Below are 10,653 nucleotides of genomic sequence, written 5' to 3' on the forward strand. Positions count from 1 at the left end.
CAGTAGCCTTCATTCTATGTATATGCCTGCTTGTTAGGGCTTTCACACACACCCCCAAGCGGCATTATTACAAAGTCAGCTTAATTGCCCCCAACAATCTGGGTCCTCATTTTACCTACCTCGGGAGGATGGAAGGCTGAGTCAACCTTGAGCCTGGTGGGATGCGAACCTGCACTAATTGCACACACATTGCTATTCCACACTCGTTGCAGCTACATCTTGAAACATACTCTCTACAGGCAGTTTTCATTTAGTGACTGTCTCATGCAGCAATTCTTCGCAATTAGGTGATGAAAAAGTAACTTTGCAACCAGTCCTCACATTTGTGATCTAAAGCAAAGGAAAGCTGAAGTAAGATTATAAGCAGGGTCGTAGTCTCACCTATGCTGATTTTGCTTAACAGCCAAGTTGCCCGTCTCAACTGTGGTTGCTAAATGAGGACTACTGTTAGTCCTCAATTTACAATCACAATTGGCATCAGAACGTCTCTTGCTAAGCGAGGCCATTATTGAGTCATGCCCGATTTTACCTCCTTTTTGTTATGGTTGTTAAGTGGATCACCCGGCCTGTTAAGTGAATCACATGATTGCTAAGCAAATCTGCTGCCCCCGTTGACTTTGCTTGTTGTCAGTCACCTGGGAAGGTGACAAATGGAGATCACGTGAGCCCAGGACACTTGAATGGTCATAAATACATGCCTGTTGCCAAGTGCCTGAATATTGATCACATGACCATAAGAATGCTATGACAGTTGTAAGTGTGAGGTCAGGTTGTAAGTCACTTTTTCCCCCAGTGCTTTGGTAACTTCAAATGGTTGCTAAATGAATGCTTGTAAGCAGTGCTTTTTTTGTAAAAGAAAAAGGTGCCGGAACTCACACATGTCATACAACCCGCTTTGCCTACCCTACAAGGTTCCATCCAAAAAAGGTGCCGGAACTCCGTTCTGAGCATTCTATGAGAAAAAAAGCCCTGGTTGTAAGTCAATGGCCAACTGTACCTGTATTTTCATCTTAGCAATTGCCCAATAGGGATCTACAATAGTCTCCAGAGCAGAATATCTGTTTATTTTACTTTTGGAATATAATTTATTATAGAGAATATCAGACAAATGACCAATACAATATACGGTACCATCCCTTCAGAACAATAAATAGTAGTATTATTCTCTCAAACCCACGAACACAGGTCTTCTCCTTTGCATTGCAGATCCCCCACATGTAATTGAGAAAGAAGAGGGAACAGAAATAGTCCTTTCCGGAGAAAAAGAATATGGGCCACCAAAACCACATCAAAAGCTACTTTCTGTGAGCAGGCTGGATGAATAATGATGACAAAGGAAGAGAGTCAAACACACCACCCACCCTAAGCAAATACAGTTCGGAACTAGACTATGAGGATGAAGAAGATGAAAGACAGGATACGTGCAGCCTCTTCTCCGATGACTCCGTCTTCCCATACTATGAAGATGCTCCATCTGACAGTGAGGACCACCAAGAGGTCACATTGTACTGGTGCTGTGCCAGGAACAATGCAGAGCAATTGCAGTATAAACTTGACATGGGGGTGACCAGGGAAGAAGCCATGGAGTTGGACATCAACGGACAGGTAATTGATCTGACAAAGCAGGTGTGAACTGGAGATGAAATGGTCCTGTGATGATATACTTCAACTGGGACACAGCTAGAACAAAGTTCAGCCTAGTAGGTCTTCTGTGGCCTAAGAAGCAATCCCTAACTTTACTGATCTTAACAGGTGGTCATAGTTAGTTACTTAAAGCTGGAAGCTTCTATTGCTCCAGAATCATTGGTCTATTTGTGGTTAGCACTCACTGCCATGAACCTGCTACTCCATTGCTCCAAGCCCTGGCTGTACAGGCTTCTGATTAGCTTCCAAATGCAAGTCAAAGTGTTAGTGATTATGTATAAAGTCAATATGGCTTGGCATTGAAGGATCTTCTGGCTTTTTCAACCACAATTGTTTATCATAGGAGAAACTGCCGGTAGTCCCCCATTTCCACAAGTTATTTACCAAAGAAGCTCATGTGTTCTGCTTTTCTATCATAGCACTTAGACCAGGCATGTCAAACTGCCAGCCCGCAGGCCAGATGCATCATACTGAAACGGCACCCACCCCATTGCCGGCAATGGGGAAAAAGTCGTGATACCTTGCGCAACGTCACGTGACGTCACGAGTTTGACATGCCTGACTTAGACTTTGGGATAACGTCCCCCTTGAATTGGGACTAGCCCTAACAGAGTAACAACAGAATAACAGAGTTGGAAGGGACCTTGCAGATCTTCCAGTCCAACCCCCTGCTCAAGCAAGAAACCCTATACAGTTTTAGACAAATGGTTGTCCAATCTCTTTTTAAAAACCTCCAGGGTTCGAGCACCACAAGTTCTGGAGGGCAAGTCATTCCACTGATCTGATTGTTCTAACTGTCAGGAAATTTCTCCTTAGTTCTAGGCTGCTTCCCTCTTTATAGTTTGGCCTTCTGGAAGCTACTGAAAGCAGAGCTGTTCCAGAGCACCTACAATGATCCTTGATACTCAGGATACATGACTCTACTACAGTGTTTAGATTTTATGATTTTATCATTATTGTAATTTATATTTTTACCATCAGATATTTTTACAACATTTTATTACACTATACCACAGAGAATCTAGGGATTGTAGCAGGTAAATCTCTCAAAATAAATCAATGAATACAGTCATTCCACAGATTCAACCTATCTTAATATGACTGCTTCATGAAGCAATTATCAACAAACTATTTGATATTTGTGCCTGGCTAGACGATAGGGCGAACCGTGAGTGAATGGCACAAAGACACAACCATCTGGGGCAGATCATTGGCCTATGTTGCCATTACTTTCAAGTTTAAGTCCTTGTTGTTAGTTGCGAAGTCGTGTCCCACCCATCATGACCCTATGGACAACGTTCTTCCAGGCCTTCCTGTCCTCTACCATCTTCTGGAGTCCATTTAAGCTCACGCCTACTGCTTCAGTGACTCCATCCAGCCACCTCATTCTCTGTCGTCCCCTTCTTCTATTGCCCTCAATCTTTCCCAGCATTAGGCTCTTCTCCAGTGAGTCCTTCCTTCTCATTAGGTGGCCAAAGTATTTGAGTTTCAGCTTCAGGATCTGGCCTTCTAAAGAGCAGTCAGGGTTGATCTCCTCTAGGACTGACCGGTTTGATCGCCTTGCAGTCCAAGGGACTCGCAGGAGTCTTCTCCAGCACCATAGTTCAAAGGCCTCAATTCTTTGGCGCTCAGCCTTTCTTATGGTCCAACTTTCACAGCCAAATATTGCAGCTGGGAAGACCATAGCCTTGACTATATGCACTTTTGTTGGCAGGGTGATGTCTCTGCTTTTTAGTGTGCTGTCTAGATTTGCCATAGCTTTCCTCCCCAGGAGCAAGCGTCTTTTAATTTCTTGGCTGCAGTCCCCATCTGTGGTGATCTTGGAGCCCAGGAAAATAAAATCTGTCACTACCTCAATTTCTTCCCCATCTATTTAAGTCCTAGAGTGGAATTTATTCATAGTATTCCTCACCACCATCACCAATTCAGCCAAGCATACTTCTTTTTGGCTGCATCTGTGCTGCTAGATAGACATACGATTCTCTTTGTAATTTCTGGGTTATATGGCTGCGATTTCCAGGTTTTATACAAAGAAGTGGAAGAGATGCAACATTTGATTGGGGATCCTAGGAGATTAGGATGCTTGTTCAGGGCCACCAGTTCCACCCATCATACTTCCTTGAACATTTTATGTTTCTATATCCCAGTTTCTTCCATGCACCCTGTTTTTCTCTGTTGCCAATGAGTGCTCCTTCCAGCTAATCAGCAGGTCAACCCCAAAATGGGGCGGCACCATGCTCCACTTTCATTCTTTTTTCACAATGTTTCCTTCTTGGGGAGGGGAGAAAAACAACCCCTCACACATCTGAGAAATATCAGGAGGAGAGTGCAGGATGAAGCAGGAGTTATTAGAAGGGAAAAGCACCCACTGCTGTAGTCCCCTACAAAAGAATCACTCACTTAAATTAATATAAGAAAAGGTGCTTTGCATTCTGATGGTTTGTTCCGAGAAGCCCTAACACCCTATCCTCCAGGGTTTAAGAGGCTCCTCCTAAGCAGCTTATGTTTTTTGCAAGCCAGCTAATTGTCTTATATGTTCTGGCAGGTTCTAAGGGGGAAAATATAGTAGACTAGCTACAATATAAAAATTGTGCCTTATGCATGACAGAATATATGTCTAATCCTTGCTAATATCATCGCCATGTACTGATTGCCGCTTACTACTCATGGCTAACCCGAGAGTCCTACTGTATCTCCAGTGTCAATCTTACGATGGATTGGGATGAACAGAGTCACCAGGGATGGTGATGGAAAAGCATTTTCGCTACAGGGCAGCCAGTCTCTGCATGATATTCAGATGGCCACTGAACAAGCTCGGAAGGATGACCTTACTGTATTGGAATGATGCAGCAGCCATCAAAATATTGGGATCATGCACCTCAAAACTTGAAAGCATGGATAGGGAAAGATATTATGTGCTCTGGAAGTTGGATCTTAACATTTTCCCTCTTGCTCTCCAGAATGGCCTCTTGGTAGCATGTTTCCGGGGTTACAAAGATATTGTCATTCTTCTCAGTAAATGCTCCTACATAGATGTCAACCACCAGGATAACGAGGGAAACACAGCACTTATGGTGGCAGCCCAAGCAGGTAGGAAAAGTTACGATTTTCAGACACCAGCTAAGACACAGGGGACATCAAGGAACATAACAGATTCAGACTGAGTGGGATGTTTGATCAGAATTTTAAAAAACAGCAAGCTGAAGAATAAGGTTCCAAATTATACAAAAATAAGGACTTTTCCCTTCCTGTCATTCCCTTGCTCAAAATCATTATTTGTCCAGAATAATGTTTAATGAAAAAAACTCCACCACTGTTGGAACTTTGTGACCTGCATCTCTCATAGGATGCAATTACTGGGGTGGGTGTTTTTTGAATGTGCACTTGGAAATAAGTGGATTGGGTTGAGTTTCCAGTTTGTGTGCTAACCGGCTCTGGTTGGGGCAATGTGTGATATTTTAAAGTGGTATGGGGTCTTAGAATTTAACATAAAGCACAGTGAATCTATTTTTTACAACCACAAAGGATCTCAGATGTAGGGGTTTTGTCAGTCCCTTTATACACGCATTGATGATTTTTGCCTATGGAAAGGAACTAAGTATAAACCAGACGTAGGCAACCTCGGCTCTTTTATGACTCCTGGACTTCAACTCCCAGAATTCTAAGATGACTCAGGAATTCTGGGAGTTGAAGTCCAGGAGTCATAAAAGAGCCGAGGTTGCCTACCCCTGGTATAAACTGTCTGCAAACCAAAAGTGATGGGGGTCTGCACAAAATGAAAAATCAAACAAAATTAAGAATATGCCCCTAGAGTAGAACTGTGAATTCTTTGTGACTGATGCTGCCTTTACATTGTAATGAGTATCTTTCTTTGAAAATTTCAGTGCATTCCTAACATTGTTCCCTTTCTTTCTCTGTTGCCACAAAGGACACATAACTATTCTGAACTATCTTCTGAATTATTATCCAGGAGTAGACACTGAGATGCAGGATGACAGAGGCCTGACTGCACTTATGAAGGCTGCAATAAGAGGGAAGAACGACTGTATTGCAGCCTTGCTCATGGCAGGTATATTATTAATTGCTGCTGACTTTCCAGATGTTGATTTTAATGTTCTTGGAATTAACATAATCTGGTATTGTGCAGAGAATCCATCAGTAGGGAGAGACATTAGGGGCATCTGTTTTTTTTCAAGGGGAGAAGGTGTACCCCTCAAACTGGAATATGAGGACAGTTTAGAAAACAAAAAATTGCTTCCAGACAATCTTCGATATCTCTAAAGAGAAACCTAGAAGAACCAAACTGCACCTGTTCCAGGATGCTAGAAATAAAAGTAAGAAGAAAAAAGGACTCTCACTGCTTTTAGGCCACATCAAAAAAAAAGAGACTCTGCAGGGGCTTTCAGGGTAATGGCCCCATTTTATAAGATGAGCAGTGCAGGACAGCAAAAGCCGTTGTCTTTTATTGCTCCTCTGCATGAATGGGATAAAAAATAGTTCAAGAGTAGCCACGATAAAGAAATTGGCTGGAGAGCCATAATAAGAGAGCTTTTTATCGTTAGTAACTCTTGGAACAACCTAATCCTCATAAAAAGATTTGCCAAAGTAGTATTAACTTGCCCCTTTCACGAGTCCCTTCCATTCACACACAGATATTCTAGACCAGAGTTTCTCAACCTCAGCCAGTCTAAGATATGTGGGCTTCAACTCCCAAATATCCCTAGCCAGCATGCTCTCTGGGGAATTCTGGGAGTTGCTCCACATATTTTAGAGTTGCTAAGGTTGAGAAACACTTTTTTTTAGGTATTACAGGTTTGGTCATTCCCTTGATATTACTTCTTTTTGCAGGCTGAATCAATGTTTTTCTAGCCCTGTGCTATTTGTCTGAAATTGGACAAAGCTAGACTGCTTCCTTCCTTCCTCTCTCTCTCTCTCTCTCTCTCTCTCTCTCTCTCTCTCTCTCTCTCTCTCTCTCTCTCTTCTTTCTTTTTTTGCAGGGCTGAGGCTTGAAAGGAAAACTGTTAGCCCACTCTAAGCCTTTAATACTTTTGTAGTCAGTTTCACACACTGATAAGCAGCCTGCCTAGAACTCCTGCCTTAGCCCTGCGGTCAAGGAAGCCATTATTCCACACACAGGGACGTTTGTTAAGGATTGTTGTGCAGAGGTCTCCTTGTGCTACCAGACAAGGAAGGGTACTGAGAGCAGTAAGAGTCACACAGTAACCACAAGAGTACACTGAGTTGTAAAAGCAAAAAGTAGTTTACTTTGAAGTGGTGTAAGAATAAAAATGCACAGTCAAAAATAAACAGTCCAGGTCATACACAATAGCAACAGTCCAAGGAGTAATCCAAAATACAAAGTCTTCTTACCAGTCCAGAGGTCAATACACAGTTCAGGTTTATCACAGTAACAGAGCAAAAACAGTAATAGTAGAGAGCAGTGAATTCAGAGAGAGAAAGAAGCTATGTTACTAGCTCCCTCTTATGGCCATGAGAACACTTACACACCCATTGGCCAATTAACATCTTAAAGACATAACATCATGGTTGATATATTTTCAACCCAACATTGTAGGCTAACACCATATGCCTAACAACGTTGTACCATGATTAGAAAACTATTGCAGGAAAAAAAACAGGTTGCTATCCCTCTATGACAGTTTTTCTCAACCTTGCCAACTGGAAGAGGTGTGGACTTCGACTCCCAGAGCCTTTTAAACAGAAATGGAAGGAAAGCAGTTGCTACTCATATTTTTTTTACATATGCAATTTTTTACATATATTCTATATTTTTGCATCGAATATACGGTATATTGAATGTATTGCAGGCACGGGGGGGGTCAATTTATGTTCTTCTGGGTGCAGGGGATTTTTATCATTCTGGAAATCATGGCTGCTCAGTGTTCCTTTACCCTTTTTTTAAAAAAATTATTTTTCTGTGGATCAGCTGGAGGGAAAATGGATTGGCTGGTAATGTTCCTTATCTCTTCTCACATTTCAAGGCCAACAAAAGTTGGTTTCTGAGGGAAGGGAGGGTGAAAGCCGAGTGAGAAAAAACACACACATGTTGTTTGGAAATGTAGTCAGCTTTGGGAAGGGAAAGAGCCTCTGGATGATGGGGAATGTCTGCTTTGGTTGTTATTTGGCATAAGCCGGCCAACAGTAATAGGATCACCACAGGTTCAATATCATGATCTCTTCCCCATAACTCTGTAAAGTAGTACTACTATGGGAAACTAAGCCAGTTTAGAAGTTGGTTTTTCTTTTGCTAGTTCCCCTTGCCTCTGTTCTGGCTAGCAGCTAGAGGACACAGTCCACATTTCCCATTAGGAGGAAGTCTGTCTTCCTTACACTTTCTCAGCTTCACCAACCACCCAATCGTAGGACTGCTGAGATGGTGATGATTTTGATAAGGTACTAGATCTGTGCATTTAGCCATCTGTTAGAAACTGCAAGCCAAGGGGAGGTTTAAAAAGCTAAATTCTTTCTGACTATCTGCATGAACCAGAAGGGCTTTAGACATTTTCAGAATGTGTTCACCTCAGCTGTCCAGAAATGGCAGAAAAAAATAAAGAAAGGGAAGAAAGAGCTGTTAAGCCCAAGGGCAGGAATGATGCAGGAAAGTATGTGTGTGTGTTTGTGTGTGTGTCTGTCTTTCTGTCTGTCTAATTTTTCATCTCACAGAGAGGGTCTTTCACTGCACAGCTCCCCAAAAATTCGTATCAATGGCAAGTCTGGCTATACTCAACAGCAGATTCTCCTGCTACACATTCCATGTGTGCACAGTGTTGCTATATCGTGGGAAATAAAAACAGCAACTAGGGTACAGGTAGACCTAATTATTCTGGATTCAGTGCTCCCTTATTTGTGGACTCTACCAAGATTCTGGCGGTTGCCCAAAGATACCAAGTGTTGAGAAGTATCTTGGAACATTTTGGAAGGTCTTACTTAAACGAACAATGGATTGTTGGTTTTGGGTTGCTCTCACCTTGCTAATTAATCTGTGAAACGTACGTAACAGTACACAGTTCTCTTGCTTAAAAAAAGTGTCTATTCTCAGTTAAAAACAAATAAAGCAAAAGATTCATTCACATCTAAGTTCAAAAAGGTTCCCCCACCCAAATCAGAAGCTTTGGACAGATATTTTGTCATACTAAATAATCTACATCAATCAAACTCTTGACTTCCAGAATTCTACCAATCCAGCTAATGATAAGAACCACCAATTCTATCTTCCATTTCATCTCACTCTACATATGTCATTTAAAAAAAAACTTACACCTTCTTCCATCTGCTTGCTGACAGGAACCACAAGAATCCTTAATCCTTTTTACCATTTTGTTTACGTATTTATATTTGATGACCTAATGGTAATCTTTGGAGGAAACTGGGCCTACTATGCAATTCTAAACATAATAGCATACATTCTTTTCTTGAATCTATATTATCAGGCAGTGGGGTTTTGTTTTTTCTCATCAGCTCTTCTCCACCTTAATCCTATTGAAATCACATGCTGTCTCACACACTTTCACGCATAGACATACGTGTTCACATATGTTCCTGTAGAAGCCGTTTTCACCTTCAGAAGGAAAGGCGGGCAAGGAATTTTCCGCTCAACGCACAACTCAGTTGTAAAACCCAGATGTGCAAAAACTATACGCCTGGAGAAAAAAGAACTTGCACGGGATGCAAAACAACTTTCAGGTATATAAAGGAGCCCAGTTTCTCCTCCCTTGTCACATGAATCTCAAAATGGGATGGTGAAAGCAATTCTAGAACAAGAGCTCTGGGGCAGCAGCCGTATGGAAATGCAGGTGTGGACTTGGGAATGAAACACTGCTGGGCTTCTCATCCTGTGTGCTTTCTCCTAGGAGCTGATATTGCTGCCGTGGACCCCGTGAAAGGAAAGACCGCACAGGAATGGGCAGCCGTAACTGGATGCTTTGAAACTATCATGCGGATGAGAATCCTTTTGCAACGCCCCTGCGCCCAGCAATTCTCTAACAAGTACTTGCCAGAGTGGCCCCATCTGCCTGAACTGGTGGCCCAAGCGACGGCTGCAAAATCCCTAGCCAAGCGTCTGTCTGATCACATTTGCTCCATGTTTACCATCCGTTTCCCACGAGATCCCGAGAGGGATGGGGTGATGGATCACATGGTGCTCATGACCACGTCCTTGGCCAGCCCATTTGTGACCACTGCTTGTCGAACCCTCTGTCCGGACAGCCCCCCAGAAGTAGGCAAGCAGAGACGCTCAGTGCCAGAAATTCTCGACCAATATGTACCTGATCCTGATGCCAAATCGGTAAATAGCAGATCATGCAACAGTGGCCAGTTCAGGACCCAAACCCTGATACCCTATCGATCCCCTAGTTCCACTGTGAAGTTTTTATCCCTTCTTAGGCGATACAACAGCGCGATTCCAAAAATTAAGCTCAGCAAGTCTTCTTCCCAGTCGGTTCCCGAGGAGAACAAACCACCCAAGATTAAAAACAAGAATGCACTGCAGGTGCCTATGTGGCGATACAAGGAGCTTAAAGAAGAGAAGAAAAGCCGGGAAGCAGAAGGGCTCAAGAAGAAGCCAGACAAGGCTAAAGGAAAAGACAAATAGTCGTAATGTTTGGGGAAGCCAAGAAGAAAACGATACTCCGAAGACAAAGTAAAACTCTGCCTCAGGGTGATTCAGAAAATGTCGCCACCCTTATGGATACTTTCTCAATTCTTGGTCAGGCTGCTAAGGAATTAATGCTAGAGAAAGTTCCTTGCCAATATTGGTAGTAGACTCTAATCCTCAGGATAGAAAGTGTGGGTATGACGGAAGAAAAAGAGTGTACATTTAATGTCTCCCTTGCATGGAATTTCCCAACTCCAATCCCGTCCGTCCTCAAATGTACCTTAAGAATATGCCTAGCGTCTTTTCCTCCCAATCTTTGGTGGAAAAGCTGTGGAAGAAAAGCAGATAGAGGAGAATTCGAACTTGAAAATGGGCGGGATTGGGAAGGAACACCC

The 10,653-nt window shown here is 42.6% G+C and overlaps 1 protein-coding gene across 1 annotated transcript; it reads left to right on the top strand.

Moving 5' to 3' along the window:
• Positions 1 to 1,317: 1,317 nt before the first annotated feature.
• On the top strand, positions 1,318 to 10,255 carry ANKRD33 (ankyrin repeat domain 33; the record flags this gene model as incomplete). The annotated part of the gene is made up of 4 exons (XM_081318982.1): positions 1,318 to 1,605; positions 4,605 to 4,734; positions 5,573 to 5,713; positions 9,516 to 10,255. 4 exons carry the CDS (start codon positions 1,318 to 1,320, stop codon positions 10,253 to 10,255), a joined length of 1,299 nt encoding a protein of 432 aa, XP_081175108.1.
• Between the last annotated feature and the right edge of the window lie 398 nt (positions 10,256 to 10,653).

Source organism: Vipera berus, assembly GCF_964194415.1.
Source record: "Vipera berus genome assembly, chromosome: 2".
Classification (NCBI taxonomy): domain Eukaryota; kingdom Metazoa; phylum Chordata; class Lepidosauria; order Squamata; family Viperidae; genus Vipera; species Vipera berus.